Below are 23713 nucleotides of genomic sequence, written 5' to 3' on the forward strand. Positions count from 1 at the left end.
GCTGAGGTTTCATAATGGCCAGTAAGATGGTAGATTGTGCTTCTGTTGACAGCCGTGATCCTCACATACATATTCTTGTTTGTAGCTCCTTACATACCTCAACAAGGTATCAAGAACTAGATAAAACAGCACTTGGCTGTGGGAGCACAAGTGTAAACACAAGCTCAATTTATTCCTCTGCCAGCTTCACTAAACACCATTTGCCAGGGTTCAGCTGTGACATAATCTCTATAAATGTAACCCTCTTGTCATGTGGGAACTTGAAGCACTCTTTCCCCTCTCTGCCCCGCAACACCCCTTTCTCCCTTGTTCTCCCTGTGACAAACTTGTCAACAACTGGTCTTTAAGATGCCAGGTGAGAATATTAGAGGTTCCTGATGTTCTTATCTGGGGAGTTACTTCACAAGGGTTTGTTTAAAAAGGATTAACTCTTCCCTTTCCTCAGTGGCTGAGAAATTGCTCCCCTCGGGCATTGGTTGCTAAGTTCTCATCTTCAGGGCTGCAAATCTTTGTGCTGTGGGAACAGGCACAGCACAGAGAGCTGGCTCCTTCCATGTTCCACAGAGTTTAAGAGAACTGTCAGGAGGACGCCCTAGGTCTTGAGTTGGCTCATTACAAATCAGACAGCTTTTCCAGGAGGCTGATGATTCTAAAAAAAATCCAGCTCACTTTTAATTTTACTCCAGGGAATGTAGTGAATAGTTAAAAAAAATAATGCACTTCTTTGCCTTCTGTTTAAATGGGGAAAAACCGAGGGAGCCGGTCAGTGACTTTCAGGTCCAACTGTGCAAACCTGACTAGACTATCTGCCTGTATGAAAAAGCAAAAACTGAGCTACTGAAAAATGGAAAGAAAAAAGTTGGTGCCTTAAGCCCTACCTCGAGGTAGGACACACCAAGGGCCAGGAGCCTTTCTTTGAAAAAATAAATAGCATTTTGTAGTCTTTTTAGAGGGAATGTAACCATTTTGCTGCTGAATGTGATTGCGTGGAATACCCAGATTGATAAGTCAGTGAATGGAGCTTCTTATTCAAACGATAACACAGTGAGCAGATGATGGCCATTGCTGACACTCAACACTGTGACTCGGCCAGTCCTGGTATCATTTAAATAATGAAATATAAAGACCACATGGCCATGCCCTGATTCTGTTTTCCTAGGAGCCAGTCCTGTACTTGTTTACCTTAATAAGAAGGCCAATTGGAACTGAATTGCATGTTCAGCAAGTGGGTATGACTATGTCTCATGTCTACGACAACCTTGTAGACAGTCACTCTTCTGGGTTGAATGAGAGCTAGGCAAGTGGTAGGCATTTCCGTCACTTATGAAACAATGAATCATTTCCTTAAGGAGGCTGGTGAGGCTATCTACAAGGAGGTTCTACAGTCGATCAGGAGATGGACCAATTTCTGGCAACCCTTCCCCTGCCAAGAAGTTTTGGTGTGTAATGTGGCATTTGATGGTGGGGAAAGAGTCCTTTGACATAACCCACATAAGCTGTAGCAACAAGAACAGTTTCAAGTTTCATGTATTTAAGTTGCACCGATTTCCCTGTTGCGGGATGTAGAAAAACAGTAGCAAAATGGTTCACTGCACAGGGAAAATGAGTGGCATTTCATGAAATGAATTAACCGATACCACAGTATTAGTTTGAAAAAAGGAAAGGCAAAAACTGAAACTAAAAAGAACTTTCTTAAGGGAGCAAAGGGGGGCAGGAAGGAGGTGGAGAAGAGTGTTTCATGCTTATCAATGTGATGTTATCCTGACAATGTATACTCTTAAGGAGCATGCAACTAAATTTGACAAGAATTACATCCAGAGATTCAAATGACCCCTTTGCAAAAGAGAAGTGTGACAGACTTAATGAGATGATTGGAGATCCAAATAGATGCTGAACTCAATGTGACAGCAACTGGGAGGGGCGAATCATTCTGCTTACAGAGACCAGTCTCTGTTACTTATTCTTTGACTGTTTTCAGATGGGATCAACGTGGTATATGCATAACCAAAAGTATTTATAGCTGCCAAGTCTCTGACACGGTAAGAGGTCAAGAAAAAGTACTGTCACAACGGGGTGTACTTTGTTTTTTTTTCCCTTTGGTTGCTGTTGTCGTTAAAGTTTCTCTTTGGACTTTCGAAATGCGAAATACAGTAAAACCCCCTTATAACACAGCTCATCATTGTCCAGCTTTGGAAATGTGGTGGGCCAGATCGCGATCCCTGATCGCAGCTGCGGCTCTGGGGCGGCAGTGGTTGACACCACATGGCCAGCCTCAGAGGGTGGTGTTTGCCTTGTCCTTTAGCGCCGGTGTTGTAAAGGGGTCCCACTGTGTCAGGGGGTGTGTGTTGGGAAAGAAAGCCGTTTTAGGGTAGAAAATAAACAGTGGTTCAAAATGTGAGTGCTAATCAGTACAAAAAGACCTTCAGCGACTGACCTTACTCCCGGAGTCCTTGGCTCCACATTCCCCCTTATCGTACCACCATTTGTTTTTCAGCTTGTCTAAGATGCCTTGTTCACTGAGTTTCAATACTGCAAGGTTTACAGGCGTTCTTCACGTGGGAAATAACATAAATAACATTATATTATGTTATTTTATGTTATTCAAGCTTCAAACTACTTTAAAACTATAGAAAGCGATAAGCAGGGGGCCCTGGCCACAGAGTAATTTTAGACACTGCAGGCAACCTGAGCATTACCTTATAAAAAGTTAACACTACAGCAACGCTAGATTTACCAGGGCCTGCCCATATCGCTTTGAGTAATCGGCACACACTGTTAAGCAATGAGGATAGAAAAAAAGGCACTCCTCAGATAGGCTGTGTGTGGTGAGGGCAGTTTCCCCTCAAGTGACAATCGTCGGCGGCAGCTTGCAGTAGCTTTGTGACGGAGGTGTGTTAGGTTTGATCTAACCGGGTGTCTTATTGTACTTCCAGACAGAAAGCAAGTTCTATGGAGGAGTGGGGAAGGGGATGGGGCCAGAAGGGGAAGGGTGCCCATATGTGGAGCAAGACAAAAGGATGAATCCGAACTGAAGAGAAAATAGATTCTATGTGAACGACATGCCTTCTGATTAGTCATCCCTTTTTACACACATCTGGTGCCCAGATGAAAATGATCTCAGAACTGTACCACATACATGCCTTCACTCCATAAACTCTGAATTCTTATGCATGTACTGGTCTTAGTATTAAAGCTACAATGTGGACCTCAGAGTTTTGGGTAGGAGGAGTATTTTCAACAATACGAGAACTGGCCTGTGGATTGTTTGGGAGTTCGGGATTTGCTGTCTCTCTGACATGGCCATATGTCTGTGAGCAACTCAGATCACCAGAGGGTGAGCCAGATTGCTTAAAAATGGATTATCCAGATGTCATGACCTAAAATGGCAACCAGACTCTGCTGCTGCGGAGGAATGCTGTAGAGGGACAGCTTAGGTTAACTGTGCTAGTAAGGTAAGACTCCCTTGACTGGGAGGCTGCAGCATCCCCAGGAGGCCAGGCCATTGTTCCCTAGTTTCCCACCTCTTACAGCCTTAAGGACTGTGCTCAGAACCACTGGGCAAACACAGGAAATCCTACTGGTTCTAGGAGAAAGATTTCCTCTCTTAGAAATTTCTTTAGTTGTAAAATGGGAATAATGACCTTTACCCTGTCATCTTTCTAGAGCTACTGAATTTTAAGTAACGTATCTGTAATAACTTCAGACAAAAAAAAATACATTATACATAGAGGGGTGGCATAATTCTGAGGCAATAAACTACCATGTATTCAGATTCATGTGAAATAATATTGCCAATACCAGTGCATGTTATTTTGAATGCCACCAATTTACAAGGAGGAAAGCAGACACATTTATGTAACTATGAACATGCCATAGAATTTCTTAGCTTATTTTGGATAGTGCACCAACATATCTAGTCACTGACAAGACTTCCTAGAGTCACAGAGTTCTGCCCTCTGTCAGACCAAGTCCCCAGAGCCTATTTTCTTTCTTCCCTGTTTTGCTGTTGAAAGCGGAGGGACCATCTCATCTTGAGATATTCTGAGAAGTGTGTCATTATTTAAAAATAATATGCAATTTCAGAGTACTTGAAATTTGAAAAACTATAAACCTTTAGTGTCAGGGAGGTGACACTTTCTTGGTTCGTGCAGGGCTTGGTAGCCTGAATATCTGCATTTTGTATCTCAGCAGGAAATTGAGGTCCTTTTATACTTTACACAAGTTCCTTCAATCAATGCTCAGAAAGTTAGGCTTCTCAAATGCCAACCAGAGTTGCTTGGAATGTAAAGCAACAAAAGACACTCAAATAAAACTTTGAGCCTCTTTGAGATATTATAGGTTGTGAAGTTAAGTCCTAGACTTGTGAAGGACAGACAGGCTGTTTATGGCCAAGATCAGTGTTGGAACGGTCTCCTTCCTCTAATCCCCACTGTCTGGCCCCCTTCCTGCTCTCCTTTCCTGCTACTATTTTTTGGCTTATCACCACTGTCTCTCTCCCAGTGCTATGCTTTAAGTTAGGCACTGGCCTCCAGGCTCAGGACTGTAGCAGTTAGTTTAGAGTGCACAGCAGATGCTTTCCAAGGTGTATTGGGTGACGAATTCCGTCAGGACTACAGGAAAAAGTACAGAGCATTTTCTTCTTCCTTTCTGTGCTTCCTCTAACTGGGTAGCCCAGTGTCTTCACACTGTTCTCTGAGTAAGCCCTTACCAGCCCCCACCCTACCTCGACGTACTGTGTTCTTCAAATTACTTCATTTAATTTCTTCAGTACAGCTGCTCTTACTAGATCTCAGCAACAGAGCAGTCAGATTAAAGGCACTCACACTAAGGTCCAAAGAGAGATCTCTCCCTAGAGATCCTAGGTTTTAAAGAAATGAGTCAACCCTTAAGTGAGCTAGGCTGATGAAAGTGTGACATGTTAGTTTAGAGCAGTGGTTCTCAAAGCGTGGTCTAAGAGCCCCCAGAGGATCCCTGAGGCTTTGTCATCACAGGGTCTGCAAGATCAAAAGTATTTTTGTATTACTACTAAGCCATTCCTTATTTGCTCTTATTCCCTCATGGTGTCCAATGGAACTTCCTGTGGGTCACATGACACATGATATCACAACAGACTGAATGAAGAAGGAGAAATGAAAATCCTATTGTCTTAAGCCAGATAGTTAAGAGATTTAGAAAAACATAGGATAATGACACTCTTCATTCATTTTTTTTTTGCAGAGAAGTATGGTTATTTTTCATAAAAGGTATGTTATTTATGTGAACATATATTGGCTTATTATTTTTAAATCAATGAATGTATTCTTTTAAAAGTCTTCTGTTTTAATTTTTGATATGATAAATGTTAATAGCTATAACATATATAAACAAAATCTTTTCGGGGGGCCCCCTATGATTTTTAAGCATGTGAAGGGTTCTGGGACCAAAAAGTTTGAGAAGCACTGGTTTCAGAGGAAGGAAGGCTTTTCCTGTGCTGGGACCTATACTGGGCTACCACCATCTGCTCTTGCCAAAACCCAAGCTCAGTGTGTCAGCAATTTAGCGTCCTACTTCTGACACATGGCCTACCCTGCCTCTGGCTATCCAGGGGCTTCCGCAGAATGGCTGGTCACTGTGCCCCACTCCCACAGTCTCCAAAGTTACAGTGGACGTTACCTTGGAGCAATGGTTCTCAATCAGGCATCATTTCATCCTCCTAGGGATATTTGGCAATGTGTAGAGTCATTTTTCATTGTCACATCTGGGTGGGGGGATTCTACAGGCATCTTGTGGGTGCTGCTCAGCAACATGCTACTGTGCACAGGGCCGCGGCCACCACAAAGCCCCACATGTCAGTTAGACAGAGGTTGAGAAACCCTGCCTTAAAGCATCTAGGCCTCATCTGATGCCCCAGGACTTGAGAGAAATCTGACAAAATGACACACTTTTAGGAGTTTAGTCTTTGATTGGAAAAAAGATCATGGGGCTTATGAAATCTGGCAGGGATCCAATGTGCTTTTGGGAACTTCTAAATGAAAATGAAGGAGAAAAATAAACATTTCAAGCAGCAGCACAGCCAAGGAGCTTAAAAGCTATAATCAGAAATCACAGATAATACCACTTAACAAGGTTAGGACAGCTGCCAAGGAAAGAAAGTACTTAAAGGCCAAATCTCCTAGAACTGTATGCTGCTGTGGGGTGGAGTAAGTCCTCAGGATGGCAGAGAAAAACTGCCATCATTTTCTCTTTCACTGTACCTTACTGGATGCATTGCCTAAGCAATCCAAATGAACTGAATATATTGACACCCCACCCCATCCCAACACACACACACACACACACACACACACACACAATTTGGTATTTTAAAATAAGTGGGATTACGTGGGCATTTGGTCATGTTAAATGTCACTTTCTCTGTGAAGCCCTTTTTGCTCTGCACTCCGATATTTCCTCTCCCTGCCTTTATCTACCTTGCACATTGTTGTTACCCATGTTTTAGAACTCCCACTAGACTGCGTGCTTTTCAAGGGCAGGGGTCATTGGCTTATGTATTTGCATTTCCACTTAGAACAGTTCTATCAATAAATACTTGTTGAATAGATAACTCTCCTTTAGCATAGAGGTACTTCACATAATTATGATAATTATTGTTGGTCAAGTTTAATGATTGCTCTAAGAAGGTGGATTTAAGGTCTCTGTCAGTAAAGAAACTAAGGCACAGACAGGTTAAGCAACCTGCTAAGGCTGCCCAGCAGATTAGGAGGCAGGCCAGAAGGCAAACTAACATACCTCCAATTCTGTACTGTATGTTGCCCAGTGGAACACACAGAAGGGGAGTGGTCACCCTTATTTTTGTTCTTCAGGCTTGGATGTTCGTAATGAGTTTTTTCTTTATGGAGTATCATTCTCCAAATAACTATGAACCTAGTAAAAGCATATCTTGCAGCTGGGACCTTCGACTGTGGTGCAGCAGTATGACTCCAGGGGAATGTTTCAGAGCAATTACTGCAGGCCCTTGACTGGTACCTAAGAGAATCATTAAGTCAGAAATATTTATTGTTCTCACCTCAGTAGAGAACAGAAAGACTTAAACAAAGTAGGTCAGATTCCCATTGTGGAAATTAGTCAGGCATTTTTCCCTCTGAAGGGCGTGCTATGAACTTCTTACTGGGTACAGCCCTCCTAAGACAAAGACGTGCGTGGGCAAGCTTAGGGCAAGAGTGGGAGAGCTTGGTGATGTAATTGTAGGGGGTCTGAGAATATCCCCCTGTCCAGAAATATTTTCCTCACTGGTACCTGAAATTGCATCATGAGTATTGCCTTTCAGTTTGAGCAACGTTCCTTATTGCTCAAATACAAAGCTTCCTGAGAAATAGGAAATGAAGCAGAGAGTAACTACTTACAAACTCAAACTCTTTGTTTCATTTTGTTCATAAAATGCCCAGGGTTGGGGAGAACTGGGGGGGATGGGGATGGGGGAAGAGTATAAAGTTCCCCTAAGAAGAAAATGGTTACTTCATCTAAGTCATAAAAATGCATATGGATTGTTGATCAAAGGGAGAGGGTAAAAGCAAATGCCAGTTGGACAGCTGCTTGGCAATATGTGAAGGGAGTGCTGACCTGTGGCAGGTGGTGGCTCCTGAGTGTGGGGAACAGTCATGGAATGACATCTATTTTTTTAAAGTAGCAGTAGTAATGTTTATAATGCTTTGAAAATGAGTTCAATTTTCTGAAGAAAACATAACCGGCTGATACAAATTTCTGCTTCTCTCTGCCATCCACACCTGGCAGTAGCTCAGCCGCAAAGGACTGGGCTCCCTAATCTAAGGCAGCCAGCCCCAGGTGATGGTTACGAGGTTCCTGGCTTGTTCCTGGGATATGCCATCCAGCCATTTCAAAGTTCAGTGTTACCTTAAGCGATGGCCAGCGTTGCATATGGAGACAGTTTGAGGATTAGATAGTTTTTCCTCCCTGTGAAAGTAGAAACTGTTTCCTTAAAATAAACAAAGTAATTAAAAATTTTAGTCTATTTCAAAAGAATTCTCCAATTTATTTTTTAAATTTGATTCAGGAAATACCTAAGATTGGTATTTTGGAGCCATGCTGGATTCTTTCTTATAAATAAACAAATGTGGAATGATGTGAGGGTGCTAAGTTTCTCCATAGTGGGCAAGAAGAAAAAATGGCCTTGCGAATTAATGACCAAGTTGACTTCTCCAAGGGGTGACCCTGGAAGGGTTGAGATAAGAATTTGTACTGTGGATATGGCTCTGGGATTGAAAAATATAGGAACCCAGGGTACAGTACGATTCATCCACGCAAGAGACTGTGGGATACATTCTGCCCTGAATGGCTTCATTTCTCTTTTCTGAGCGGGGACACAGAGGCAATGTCTGTTTAATTAATTATGTCAGAAGATGTTCAATGGTGCCCTGAGGAGGGATAGATATATGTGTAAATACGTAGGTTATGGAAAAAGACAAGGAGATCACAGAGAAGTAAAAGAAAAACATGAGGAAGGGGGGCCTATCTGCATAGTTAATTAGCAACCTGCTCTGACAACACAATAGCAGATGATGAAAATGGAAACTTATCACAGCTGAAGCTGGAAACCCTCCCCTCACCCAATGCCTTATCCAAATCGTATTCCAAGTAGCCGACACTTGCTTCTTGGTACCTAGTGGCTTTCTGGGACAAATTTCTAGAATTATCTTTGGTTCAGAGGAGGGAGGAGAGCCATCCTCTCCTTCACTGGCTTTTCTATTTCAGGGTTTTATGGTGAGAAGTCACCTTTCCCAATTGGTCACTTGCTTTCCTAGCCTTTTCTGGTGAACTCCTAGCATGGCTCGAAATTGCAGGCAGCTGCAGGCATCCCTGCTTAGGCAGCTCTTGCTTTATTAAGTTGAAGGCAATTGATGACCAAGCAAGAGAAAATTCTTTGCTGGATGAAAGGATTTTTGCTCTTAGGTCCTTTATATCCTTTTCTTGGGATATGTGTGGGGAAGGGATTTACTTCTTCAAAGGGTTAGCTGTTGGGGGCCACTGGCAGTTCAAAATATGGCCTAGAAAGGGATTTACTTCTCCATAGGGTTGGCTGTTAGGAGCCACTGGCAGTTCAAAATATGGCCTAGACTACATTAGTGTTTGGAGCCCTTTAAAAATCTCTCTATGCATTTCTTTTCATGGGGGTTTCTGGATGCAGGATTCTAGGAGAATGAGGATTTAAGTTATTTCAGTCCTTCTACTCTTGGATCCGCATGAGCTTTCTCCATGACCTGGGAGCATGCACATGTGACTGCTACCATTACTGAGCTCTGGCCATTCAAGTGGCCCGTGTTCCACAGGGGCAGCTCCAATGATTGGCAGAGTTATGCAGTGCTTAGCTGCTAGACGCTCCCTCTGAGAGAGTATTTATAGCAGCATAGTTCACAAATGTAGCTCAAACCTATTTAACTCCTTGCTAATGAGATCATAATTTAATATAAGTGCAAAAAGCAAATTCAGTAATGCATGCATATAGCATTAGGAGTTGAAAGCTATGAGTCATCTTATAAGGGCCTAACAATGCTAGTGACTGAAACCTATTGATGAGCATCTGTGCTAGAGAAGCAGCCCCAGAAATCACTTGTGGATATGTGGGTAAAGCCAGTGAGTTTCCAAATGCTAACCTCTCAAATCCAAAGTGATAGACCCCTTGATTCCACAAGTTGTGAATTTCACTGATGGACTTCTGCCAAATTGGGCCTTTGTCCAATCTCTCCCTCTAGAACAGGAATCCACAAGCATTACCGGCTGTGGACTACCTCACATAACCCAGTTTGTATGGGAAGACTTCTTACTCAATTTGTCCTTGACAGAAAAAAGGGCTCAGGGAAGATGCTAAGTTTCTGGAGTAGCCAGTTTTTATTACAAGTGGCCAGAGATACTTTCCCAAGTAAATATTGATATGATTCACTTGAAAACTCTGTTTTAAGATCCATTAAAAAATTAAAATTTGGTAGGGTTTATTACATATGAGTGTGTTTTCTTTAGGCCCTCCCAATGGCACTGAGAAATAGAAACAAAAATTGAGAAGACAGATAGAAACTGATCTTTACCAGAAACTCACATGATCGATGTTTCTGAAGACTTCTAGTTCATTTCCCTGACTCTAGGCTAACTATTCATTGAGAGTGTAATCTGATGGGTGCCAGCATCCTCTTTTTTTCCCACTAGTCCTCCCTTGACCATGACCCACAGAAAAATAATCAGCCTTAGGTTATACTCCAATAGATTGCAACAAATGGAGTCTATAGAGCAGATCTGAAAGCTGACTACTGGTTGCCATGCCAGAGCACATAGCACCCTCTTCTAGCTACTGCCTTAAGTCTGTATTTTGAGAAATATTTGCTTCAAGGCCAGAAGATATTAAGCTTTAAGATGACTCCAGCTCTTGGGCCATAGTTTGCCACCTCTGACCAATGGGGATTTGCCTCATGTGCCAAGGGCCAAATGCTATACCGCTCTCTAGAATGTCAAAAGAGAATGGATTTCAGTTATTCTCCATAAAATAAATTTGCCCCCACCCTGTTCCACCAACCTCAGCTCCCACCCTCATTGAATTTATTTCGATCATTTCAAATCTTTTGTGTTTCTTTTCCATGGCATGGCCTTTCAGAGAGTGTGGTTCTATATAGCCTTCTCCCCAAATGAAAGGCAACCAAATAATTTGGTCTTAGAGGGGCAGGAATGGCATAAACATAAACCATTTCATTCTGCACTGTAGAGGTGTCATTCCTCATGGTAAGCGTACAACAGTGCTCTTACCTGTAGGCTTTTCACTCCTGCTTCTCTTTCTGTAGCTCTGGTGTTGGACATTTGGTCATTATTGGTCAGTAAGAAACACATTCAAGTTATCATGATAACATCAGAGGGAATATAATCATGTCTTAATCATAGAAACCATGGTAAGGCCACACAGTCAATTTCAAACAGGATATCACTAGAATAGATTAATTTTTGAAAACATTTTCTTTCTGGATTACAAGTTTTTTCCGGTGGTAGAATTTATTCTTTAGCACGATCTGGCAAAATCAATGGTTTTGGCAGTCACTGGACTGGTTCAGTTCTTAAGGCAAAAAGGTCCCTTGCTTGAAGCAGCCACTTGAGAGAAAGTGAGCATTTGCTCTTGGGAGGAAGACCTGAGTAAGTTCAAGGAGCAAGTTTAGTCACTACCAGGAAAGAAAACTGTCAAGTTCTTCATACTTCCAGGAGGCAGCACCAGCACAGAGACATGCAAACCAACGAAGAGCATAATATACTCACCCTCCTCCTTGATCCCAAACCAGTCTCGGTGATTCACAGGAACTTCTTCTAAGACCCAGGAAGTGCCATCGATCTGTAATGATTCTGGCCTACACACATAACAGTGTCAATAAAGAGTCATTGGGGTCCATCTTAACCCTGGGTATCCAACATGTCTACCTTTAGGGAGGCTCCTGCCAATAAAAGGTCCATCTTGTTGCAGATAAAAGGCAGATGCAGTTTCACATCCATTACCCAAGGCCCAAGAATGTCAAAGAATTCTGGGTGTGGAAGAGAAGTGGTTAAGAGACGGTGGCATAGGAGAGGAGAATTGTAGACATACATGGAAGAAGAAGAAGAAATACACACAAAACCGAGGATCTCATTTATACATATGCGAAATACAGTACCACCTCATTCATCTATGTACCACCAAATAGGAGGCCGAGGGCTTTTGGAAATGGGCTGTTCTAGAGTGTAACTTTTTGCTGTTTGGAATAGAAGACTTGCTAAGCAAATGCATGGGATTTAAAAAAGATTGCTAGTGATAGGGAGGAGGAACATGTTTGAATTTCTTAAGAGAACAAACTTTTGTTAGGTACTTTAAAAGCACCCACATGAAAGGCATTTCAACTACAAGTAATTTTAATTGCAAGCCATTTTTTGAATTTATTCAAACAAGTTCCCAAGGTTCTTTCCCAGCATCACATTGGTTAGTTTATTCTAGTCCCTATATATGTTTGAAGATAATTAAGCTGCATTTCTCTACCAATAGTCTATGAAGCATAATGATCCCACAACCATTGACTTAATTAATGGAAGTGTAACTGCATATCTCATCCTCACCCCTCACATCCCTATATGCCTTACAAGAGAAAGGGCCTGTGGGACAACTCTCATTGCAGTCAAGAGGTTCAGAATGGTACCATTTAAGCATTCTTTTTCCATGTTCCCAAAAGCATACCAAGTGTGCTGATTTGCAGCTTGGAAAATGTGGGCATTGGAAGTCTATTTTAAATCCCTGGATAGAATTAAAGCCAGGATAACTCTAGGGTGATGAGGGGTAGGGTTTATGATGCCACGTCACCCCAGTCACAGATAGCTTGTTTCTCTGACTAGGCCGCCTCTTTGAAGGTAAGACTACCTAGGAAAGCTTAGCTGCTGCGTTTTACCAAGATTAAGGGAATGAGGCAGGGTGGCTGGGGGCATCAGAAGAATTTGGAAGTCTGAGGCAGCAGGCAACTGTGGAGGGAGGCTGCTGCATGTCTGTGGTGATTCACTAGCTAAATCCCCATTCCGCTGTGATTTACAACGACAGGCTTGCACTAGCTGTGTTGCAAACCCCTAGTGATTTGGGTTTATTGCTGAAACAACCCAGTGGCTCTTAGTTACTGCATTTGCACACACATTGTAATAGGCACTAACACGAAAGGGTGATTTGCAGGTTAAAAATTCCCAAACCACAGCTCTAATTTCTGTAATCCTTGCCTGTACCTTTGTAGTCCATCAAGGAAGGATCAAGCACGATTTGTTTACGTCCTATTGGCTCAGATTTAGGAAGCTGGTAAAACCAAGGAGTATTTTAGTTCTAGACTGTAGGTCTGGTTCGGGAGCCGCCTTAGTGCCTGACCTTGTCTTAATTCCTTGTATTCGTAAAATAAAAAACATAATAAAAATAATAAAAAATCTGTTTCATTAATTTAAGTGTGTGCACATTTAAGACAGCCTGCAAGGTTACTAGTTCCTTCCATAGACTAGTAACTTTTTGAGAATAGGCTTAGAATGCCTAATGTCTCATGCTAGGGGGAAAGTCAACAATTTAACATAATTGCCCGTTTATGATCATTTAAAGGTTGCAGGAGAGAGACAAAGGTAAGTAATGCAGGTTTTCCCCCTCTCCTGGTTTTATATATAATCGGTGTGGAAGTGTTTTTGAAAAACTAAAAGCACTCATAAATGTCAGGCTTTGTGATTATTGTCATTTTTAGTAATCAGCACTGAGGGCTTAAATATGCCATTTGCCTTGTAACCAAGGTAGTTGAGAATGAACCTGGTTTTTATGGGAATATTATCATATGCAATGAGATTCACATTGTTCATTGGATGGATGGATGTGATAAATTGCTGTCTGCAATATCATCGGAAGAGGTGACCCTGAAAATCAGCAGAGATTTGTGACAGCATTAGCTGTGTGACCTTCTCAAAGTCACCACCATCTCTGGGTCTCATTTTCTCTATGAAATGCTGGTATATTCAATAGTCAATTGTCATGTTAACTGCAGAGGAGATACAATAAAGGAGGGTAATTCTCAAGCTATTTTACTAACACAGTTAAGCCTCACTGATTTGGACTAACAGTGGGAAAGGATTGTCTGGATGAGAAACTCCTGAATTACAAAATAGGTTTGAAGAATGACAGTTTTATTACTTTAAGTCTGTTTTGTAATTCAAACTCACTATAAAACCTTGCCTTAGTGGAGGCCCTTGTGAGAACTACTTTAGCAGATAGATTTGTAATGAATATGATTATATCTAATAAATGCTTCCAACATTTGGGAAAGGTTTGTTCTCTTAAGGAAAAATTCAACTGACAATCTAGCGTAAATTCTTCATTTGCTTAACAAACCTCTCTTGGCCCTATCCCTGATAATATAAAGGCAGATGGGAGACTGGTCCCTGTCCAGTTTATCACAAATTATGAATGAGAGAGCTCCAAATTAATGAGGTTTCACTGCCTTTTCTACCTTCTCCATCGATCTGTTTTTAGCATCGCCACCAATAGTGGTAAAACAGATTCAAGTTCGTCTCTTGCCCCTTCTCTAGCTCACTCTCAGAAAACAGCAGGTAGCAAGAAGGAAGAAAATAAAGGCAAACTTCATGGTAATCCAGAAATGGAATAAGCAATCATTGGATATGCAGCACTGATCATACTATTATCCATAGTTGAGAAAGGGGTGGACTTATTTCAAAAGGCAGACTGGAGGAATGACCAAAACAAATGATTTGAAAGATGCCTGGCAGGTAGCACTAAGGTCAAAGAAGTTGTAAACGTTTAGAATCTACTGAAATATTTTTGTATTTGCATATCGAAAATCAGATAATCTGGAAATCGTGGGCTGGCAGTAAAGTTACTTGATAACTTTGCAGCAGTATGAGTTGAGGAAAAAGACAAGCTTGATTGCTGGTCTAAAGTTATAGGGGTCTTCATGATACCAAAATGTCTGGGTGAAAAGCAAAAATTGAGCCTAATACATGCAGATTTTTTTTTTTGGTTTATATAACATCAAATATCTGGTTATTTGGAAACTTCTGGGCACTTGGCATCATGTGGAGTTCAGAGTCATCTTGATTCAGTCCATGGTTCCTTTTTAACCATGCTGGCTGTGACTGATGAATTCATGAGAGCAATGTATCCAATCCAGCACAATTTTCATTCTGCAACTCACTTGAATGATCTAATTTGGTTCTCCGTGGCCTGCTAATCACATGAGAAAAAGACCAAGAAGAAGGTGCTACATACTCTAGGCATCAGGCTAGCCATTGCTAAATGTGAATGAGCCAAAAGCTTGGCTAAACTGTCAATGACCTCAGTTCGCACTGGTGGGAAAGAAAGTTACTGCTTTTGGACACACAGTAAAACCATGATTAATGGGAATCCATAAGGGATGAATGGAATTTTCAATAAGAATACTCATTTTGTTTCCTTCTTGGCTAATAACTTTTTTTTCCTCTCCAAATGCTTGTATCCACTTTCTTGCCTCAGGGAAGCAGCCTCTCACGTTTGAGGGTCAATCCAGATGGAGAGAAGATAGAGGAGGCAGAGTTGAATGTGACCTAAGCACAGGTCATCTCTTGGCATGTGATTAAAAACAAAAAAAACAACAATTCCTTGCAGTCTTCTTTTTTTTGGGTACTATTGCTGTGCTCTCATCAATGTGGAGTACTGAGGAGGGGCAGTTCAGTTAGTTGGGGCACTGGTTACATGAGTTCTGGTTAATCAAGGTTTTACAGTAAAAGACCTTGCCAATGTCTTACAGTAAGATTATGTGCTGGAGAAAGTTGTATTTAAATTTATTTCTTTGAAAGTGCACTGTATCAGTGTTTCCAAACCCATGTTATACTGCAGACTGGCAAACTACCTTTTCCATCAGGATCCTGAGGAATGGAGGGAGAAAGAGAGGAGCAGAGGTGTAACCATTGCCTCTGAAGGAGAAAAGTCTTGGCTGGCCTGTCTGCTGGTCTGTGGTTGGGAAACACTGTTCTTCACCTTAAGATGCCCATGGTATCTTGGTAGTACAAGAGCTGATTTTACAGGCTCCAAGGTAATTCTCATGCCCTCTGGGCCATGGAGGATTCTGTTTTCAGGTCCTTTCCTGTACTTACCCAACGTGTCCTTCCATCACTTGGTACCATGGCTTCCAAGCTTGCCCACATTTCTTGTTGCTTGGGTGATGGCTATTCATTCTTTCTGGCATCGAAGAGCATTAAGGAGCCAAAGGAATGCCAAGTAAGATGGGTTTTCTCATCATGGCAGCCTGGACAACAATTAGACCTGAACCAAGAACATGGCTAAAGAGAAGCCAAATCAGGGATTCACACACACAGAGTATCACAGTTAGGCGACGCGCTTGCTTAAATATACAAAATGTCTGTATGTGGGGTGGCTTATTGAAGAAAGACCCCACTTAACTTGAAAGCAAGCTCGCCCTTTGGCTTTCAAGTTAAGTGGGGCCAGCTTAAATGGGCCACCCCATATAGAGAACAACATCTCATCATTCATACAGATAACTGAAGAAGACAGCTCTAACCAACCAACCGACCTCTGTGAGCAACCATCATGCCTTGGGGGGGAAAAGGACTGCGACCTGACTGTTGAGTAGATGGCTTTGATTTCTCACACCACTCATCTGAGGCACTTGGGGACAGGCTTAAGGAAAGCCTTGGGCTCTTGAAAGCCTAGGCCACTGAAAGCCACCCCCGGGCCTTCACAAGGTAGCCAGTCTGGTGGGTGAGGAGAGGGGTGGGGGATGGATAGGGAGCCTCTGTCTGGGAGTTTAAGAAGGGACCCAAGTTAGATCAAAAATGCGCGCAGCGCCCTGAAGCCTTTCTGGTTCCCAAAGCTGCCAGGTGGGGGGAATAACCTGGTCATTCCACTTTATGTGTGAGTCTTGTGCTCTCTCCTCAATAATAAGATAACAGTCTTGCCGATTACTCGTCACTAAGGGTACCCGGTTGTGGTGACATTGAGGCTGACCTTGGAGTCACCGCCCCCGCTGCCGCACTCTCCTTTGTCGTACCACCATTTGTTTTTCAATTTGTCCAAGAGGCCTTGCTCATTCAGTTTTAATACTGCCAGGTTAACAGCATTTCTTGAAACGATAAAACATAACTTGTAAGAAAATGCACAAATGCTTAGGAAATCGTTAACGTATAAAAAGGAGCACAAGAGGACAAATTGGCTAAATTTCACAGAACGTGGAGCTATAAAATGTCTGTACAGCAAATACAGGGTTAAATATTGGAAGGTGGCATGGAGGATAACATTTGCTCAAAACTGAAGTGTGCGGGATGGGGAAATTGTCTTTGAGAAGAAAAGTAACAGGAACACCACATCCATGCAATTAACGTTCGTCACATATGGCACCATAACTTGGCTTTTACCATTTAAATTGAAAAAGCCGTTGAACTGTAAAATTAAAACAGCAACAAACAATCAGAGAGGACAACACAGAGAGAGAACATTAAAAAAAAAACGGATGCATTCAATAGATGAAACCATAATTTACCGTCTTATTTAACTCCATGGAATAGTGTAGATTTTAAACTTTTAAAAGTTACCTCAAAATCCACAAGAAAGAAAATGACAACAAAATGCATCAGGGTAGGTGGAATACTATAACAACACGGATATTGTTATATTATTCCACCCACCTTAATGCTGAGCCTTTAGGGGTTGCCACACCATAGCCTTTGGAATCCAGATTTCCACCAACTTTCATGGTATCACATGGTTTTCTCTGCTCAATGTACTCATTCATGGTAGACTCCAGCAGGAAGGCGAACTTCCCCTTGGACTTCCGCACTCGCGCCACTCCGTCTGCTGTTGTTTTGGTAAACACAGATGGCTCTGCTGATTTCATGTAAGACCACATTTTCTCATAGACAGCGATTTTGGACCTCTGCAACAGAGAGAAGAATTCTTAGAGTTGCCAGCTATGAAAACTGGAAGAGGCCTCAGTGCAATGGTTCTCAAACATTTTTAATCGTAATCCACAGTAAGAAAAGCTTGTCACCCTGCCACCCAGTAGGGACATTCATAGATCAACATGGTTCCAAATAGGTGTCTCAGAACTGTATTCATCTTTTCTATGTGTGATGCCCTCTGATACTTTCTATTCTAATTCACTTAAAAAAAAATTCTGGTCAGAACCTGCCAAATTGATTTCATGGCTCCACTAAGGGGTTGCAATCTAGTTTGAAAAATGCTTTCTTGTTCAGTCTTCCTTTGGTTCAGATCTACCGTACAAGATCCTGCTATGTGATCACCCTGTACCTGCCTGAAAAGAAAAGGCCATTGGAAGGGAGTGTACAACCAGTTTAGTTAGCCCACTCCAGCACGGGGCATTAATATACTGTAAGAAAGTATTTAACTGATTTTGAGCTCACATTTGTTTCTCTATAACTCCCACACGTTTGTATTATCCGCTAGAGCTATGCAAAGCAATTCTGTTCTTCCTTCTGCATAATGGTCCTTCAAATATTGCCAGGCTGTTGTTATGCCCTCCTCTTCATCTCTTCATCAGATTATTAAACTCCACTGATGTCTAAGATTACTTCCAGAACCCTCATAATTTTGGTCTTGCTCCCATAGTTAGCAATGTTGCTCTTAAATTGGAGTGTCTAGAAATAAACATGGCACCTCAGATACATGACAGACAGAATTAAAGGAAAAACTGCTTCTCGTCATTGGAGACTTATTTCCCAGCAACACTGCCTGAGTTTGCACTAACATATTTAGTCTTTCATCCATCCTTTAAACAAATATTTATTGAGTACCTCCTATATATGAAGCAATCTACTCAGGGTATGAAGAATATAACAGAGTGAATAGAGGCCCTCCCTTGGTTCAGACTGAGGCCAAACCAAAGCTCTTAGTTCTTTCTACCATGCCAAGTTTCCCTCATCCTTACTTTTTTGAATTTTGAATGTAATTCCATTGAATTTCATCTCGATTCCGGTGGTCCTCAGAACATACTAGATGCTTACAGCAATGTTAGCTGCTCTGGAGAATTTAAAGGAAGCATAGTCTCCAACTGACCTGATGACTTCCAGTTGAGTTGGGAGCTAAGTTCTTAGGAACAAAAACCCTAGAGAAAAATTCTGAAGCAATATTTGACCAGAGGTGAGATAGTATGGTAGAAACTACAAACGTATGCCATGTTCTCAAGTGTCCTTTTATGGCGTTTCCTGGCCCCTAGCTCAGCTTTTTTGATTATTTAGTTACTCTTCTCTGGATTTTGCCCAGCTGCATTGACTCTTTCTTGAAACCTGCTTGGACCTGCTCAAATAATTCCAGAGGGCTGGAACGCCCAGAGCTAGCTCCATGGAAATTAATCATTGTGTTTATGACAATCAGATCCTCACTGGTTACTGAGACCATTCACTGAGATGGGAATATGCTTGGTTTGCATAAAGAACAGCAAAAAGAAAGAAAGAAAAAAACAAAAACCCAAAGCCAATATGGCTGAAGGCAAATGAGTAAAAAGGAGAATGGTAGAAAATGAGGTTAGACAGATAATCAGAGGTCCGACCTTGTAGGGCCCTATAGGTCATGGTACAAAGTTTGGACTTATCCTACATGTGATAGGAAACTACTGGAGACTTTTGAGGAGAGAGTGTGATAAGATCTGATTTAAATTTTTAAAGCATTACTCTAGCTGCTATATGGAGAATAGTCTACAAGGTGGGCCAGAGTGGAAGCAAGGAGACTGGTTAGGAGGCTATTCTAATAGTTTGGGGAAGGGATGATTGTGGCTTGAGCTAGGTTGGGAGCAATGGCAGTAGAGAGGAGGTTGGATTCAAGATATGTTCTGGGGAGACAGCAAATAAGCCTGGCTGATAGACATCTCCAGCTATTAGTCCTATAGATACTTTCAGATTAAACATTTCCAAACCAACTTATCTTCCTTGTAAAGCCTGGATCTCCTAAATTCTGCCAGTAAACCACATACAAGCCTGAAGTTTGGTGTTGACTCCTTCCTCAGCCTCTCTTTATGCTGCGTTTAACACAGAAGTGTCTGTAGGATCTGTCCTCTGTCTTCTACCCATTATCATTCTCATTGCCCTGGGGCAGGTTCCCATCATTTTTGGTCTAGATAACATTGCCTCCTAAGGGCCCTGCCAGTTTCATTTCTGTCTTAATTTATCTTCCAGTGATCCTTCCAAAGTGTCAATCTGATCAGGTTACTACTTCACTTTTTAAAATCCTCTGATAGTTCCTGAATACCTACAGGACAAAATTCAAACTCTTATATATGATATTCAAGAGTCTTTATGATCTTGACTATACTGTCCTATGATCCAGTCACACTGGACTACTCGCTGGTCACTGAAATATGCCCCCCACACTTTCACGTCTTACGCCTTTGGTTATGCTTTTGCTTCTGCCTCCACTATCCCTATTCCTCCTATAAGATCCGGAGCAAATATCACGTCTTCTGTGAAATCATTCCTGCCTCTCTTCTGCCCACAGAAGTGCTTCCTTGGTGGTCCTCCCACAGTACCTTGCTCATACCATTTCTACAGCACTTACTATATTGCATTTAAGCAAGTCGGCTACATGTCTGTTCTCCACGTGACTGGGTGTTCCAGAGGACGAAGGCCATGCCTCATGCATTTTGGTAACCTTCTTGGCAGCCAGCACAATGCCTGCTACATGGTAGGCACTCAAGATTTATTTGCTTAGTAACTGAAGCTTAGGCTTGATCAGGGTGACAGCTAGATTGTTGGTATATCAGAAGGTTGGTGAAAAATGGCACCCGCACTAATTTCATAGTATTGTAGAATTCTAGAGCTGAAGTTACTCTAAAGATCACTGGGTCCTATTCCCAACTAAACCAATCAGCATATATGCTTTATAATCCATTTTTGTTTCATTCTCTCCTCTTTTTTTTTGTGCCACCTAGCCTGCCTTTGATGTCCATACCAACAACTGTCTCTCCTAACGATCAAGGTGTCAAGGCTTTCTAAGATTGAAATCTCACCTGTTGACATTTATGCTTATTCCATATCACATCCTCATCTGACTCATAAAACAGTTCCTAAGCATCATAATGAAATGCATTCTCAATGACTTTAGTTTATTTCAGTAGGAATTTCCTAGTCAGCTGCTCCCAAAATTTTAAGAAATAGTACATAATTCAGACGCACAGATAGAAAATAATGTAAGAACATCTGTGTACCTGCCACAAAACTTAAGAAATAAATCATTATTAAGTTAGTGGAAGTCCCCCTGTGTACCCATTCTTAATTGCATACCCCTCCCTCCAGGCCAAAAGTAGCTACTATACTGAATTTGGCCCTTATCACTCCCTTGGATCTCTTCATTCTTTTACGAGAATAAACATATCTCCTTTGGAAAAGCTGCAGAGCATATTGATCTATGGTCATACCATATTTTATCTACCCAAACCCCTACTGAAGGAACTCTTAGGTCAATTCCATCTCTTTCGGCATTAGAGACAACACCGTGGTGGGTATGTACCTTCTTGCACTTTAAAGTACTTCGTGTTCTTCATCTTGGTCCAATCAAATCTGAGTTGAAGCAGGTGGGGGCCAGACCAATTTCTCTCTTGCCCTATTTGCAAACAGGCCACTCCTTCCAAAGATAAATTTATAAGCCCAGAGCAAAGGGGTCCATGAATTTTGACCTGAGTGCAGTATAATTTGGACTCATTTATTTCATCATTTACTTGAGCTCTTTGATTGCGGTTACAGGTTAAAAGGTTTATTCCTTTAGGTAATGATGCGTTTCTAGGGGAATAAATGGCAGTGCTTGTAGTGGGCATTTTGAATGTGTGTGGTGTACATGCAGCAGATCTTGAGCACAGCAGATGAAAAGCTAGTTAGTGGCAGCAATGATTGGGCCCTGGTTCATGAGTGACTTCTGAAGGAGGTTAGAAGGGGAGAAAAGCAATGGCTCATAAGTGAGAAAAATGAAGCTCAAATGTTTCTCTTCCTAACTAGTATTTAAGTGACAGTATGACATTCAGAACAAAAAGAAGAAAAAAAACCACTAACTTTTTTTTTCAGTCTGTCTTATTTTAGCTGAAATACTAAAAGGCAATAAAAGGGACGGAATCTTAGCTCAATCATCTGGGAGAAATGTAAAAACTTACAGGTAGGATGTGTAATAGCAAGCTCATGTTTCTTAAACCTGACGTGATTCATTTCTCTCTTCCTACAGAGAACCATTTTGTACCTCAGAAGGAATAAACCACCAGTGTGCAGAGAGGCCATAAGAAATTCTCTTAGTGCTGCTAGATAATTAGCAAATGAAGCCCTAAAGGAGAAATACATGAGCGAAGGAGGGACAGATTAATCCAGAAAAGTAAAGTCGAGCTCTCTCATTCACGGATTCAACTGTCACTGTTCCAACTATTTGTAATAAAATCATAAAGAGATTTTGGAGAGAATTGCCTTTTCACTGAGGTGAAAATTTGAATCTTGGACCCAGTGGGGCTGGTGTGTGGAAGCAAGTGATTGGTGAGCACACATCTCCCACCACTGAGACCTTTCTTCTCTCAGTGATGGCAGTGGTCGCTCCTAGTCACTGTGCCATAAACATTCCTCTGGCGACCAGGCAGGCACAAGGTGATGCTGTAGCACAGTGGTTGACACTGGAGAGTCACATCACTTGGGTCTGAAGCCCACTTGGTACATGCATAGATCATCTAGCCCCTATGTGTCTCAATTTCCTCATCCATAAAATGGGATGACTTTTTAAAAAGTGCCTACTTCAAAGGTTCATTGGGAGAAGTGACAAGACTTAATAGGTGCATCTCACTCAGAACAGCGCCTGGCACCCTGGAAGTGCTAAAGAACACTGCATAACTTTGTAGTACAGGAAGCATAATTTGTTTCAGTGGCAGAATTGAATAGCATTACAGATTACTTCAATCCCATATTTACAGAATCATTACTTCATTTTACAGCGGAAATCAGATGTTCAAGTATTACTCACATATTTGGGTCTCCCAGAATATCCCTGGTGAATACCCATGGTCTGCTGTCAATAAAAATCACTACCATTTGATCTGGATTTTAAAAATTTTGTTGGTGGAGGAGAAATGGGTAGGATGGCAAATTTTCCTTTTAAATTTATGTTTTGTAGTTAGCTGAGGTTCATCCGTTAAAATCCCCATTAACCAGAACATCGTTACTGGGAAGATTTGGTGGATAAAGTTTACTGCTTCCCCAAGAGTTGTTAGAATATTTACTTGGTAAATAGAACATCCAGTTGGAGTCAGTAGACTACTAGACTTTTAGAGACAGAAGACCTTAAAAACCATCTGGTTCAGCCTTTCCCCAATGGATCCGTGGCTTCTCTGCTCAAATGCCTGTAGTGGTGAGGTGCTCCCATGCTCAGAAGAGGCTCAGGAGGTAGCTTACTCCAGGATGGGACAGTTCAAGTTGATAGAAAATTCTTTTTTGGACTGGTATCCTTCACAAGAGTCTGTCTCTCCTCCAGTTCTATTTCTGCCCTCTGCTTGAATTGGGCAGTCTCTCCTCTGCTCCCATTTCTCCACTGGAGGTTGCACAGGTCACATTGCTTTGTACTGGTTATCCCCAGTGGAGCCTAGCTCCTGGACAGTAGGGATTATGTCTTATTTGTCTTGGCAGTCCCAGTATCTAGCATAGTGCCTGGCATGTAGGAAAATCTCACTGTGTATCTGTGAAATGAGTGACTGTTGTAATTGTGGTTCTACCCACTGGTCCTAATTCTGTGTTCTGTAGTGATACAGAATAAACGTGCTTTGTTTTCCACATGATGTACAGCCTGAAGATTGCCACTATCATATCACCTGTTAACTGTCCCTTTAGCAGGCTAAACATTTTAAGGGCCTTTGTTTATTACTTGTAGGACATGAATTCCAGTTGTCCCCCTCCCCTTTCTGGTCATGATCTTCCAGACGTTTTTTAGTTCTCAAAATCCTTCCTAAAATGTGACCCTCAGAATTGATGATAATTTACTTGATATAAGGGCACTAGCACAAAGGAAAAGGGGACCATCTCTTCTCATGATCTGGACATGAGCTCAAATTTTCACTTTGACAGGATTCAACAGGCACTTTTCCATATGTTGAAGAAATAACTACCTGAATAAAACAGACCAATAAACTGGAAGCATGATTGTCAACAAAGGCATAATCTGCTAATTCACTTACGCTGT

The 23713-nt window shown here is 41.7% G+C and overlaps 1 protein-coding gene across 9 annotated transcripts in view; it reads right to left on the reverse strand.

The window, feature by feature from the left end:
• The window catches only part of GRIA3 (glutamate ionotropic receptor AMPA type subunit 3), a 258425-nt gene that overhangs the window by 7163 nt on the left and 227549 nt on the right, over positions 1–23713 (reverse strand). For 6 of the 9 annotated variants that reach the window (XM_017649762.3, XM_017649765.3, XM_017649763.3 and 3 more), the window contains 2 exons: positions 17194–17441; positions 2435–2549 (listed from right to left, as the gene is read on the reverse strand). In XM_017649762.3, coding sequence (XP_017505251.1) covers positions 2435–2549; positions 17194–17441 — 363 coding nt within the window. Of the gene's footprint in view, positions 1–2434; positions 2550–16516; positions 16632–17193; positions 17442–23713 lie in introns of all 9 variants that reach the window. The other 3 variants (XR_005060543.2, XM_017649767.3, XM_017649770.3) reach the window with 3 other exon arrangements.

This window comes from Manis javanica, chromosome X (assembly GCF_040802235.1).
Source record: "Manis javanica isolate MJ-LG chromosome X, MJ_LKY, whole genome shotgun sequence".
NCBI lineage: Eukaryota > Metazoa > Chordata > Mammalia > Pholidota > Manidae > Manis > Manis javanica.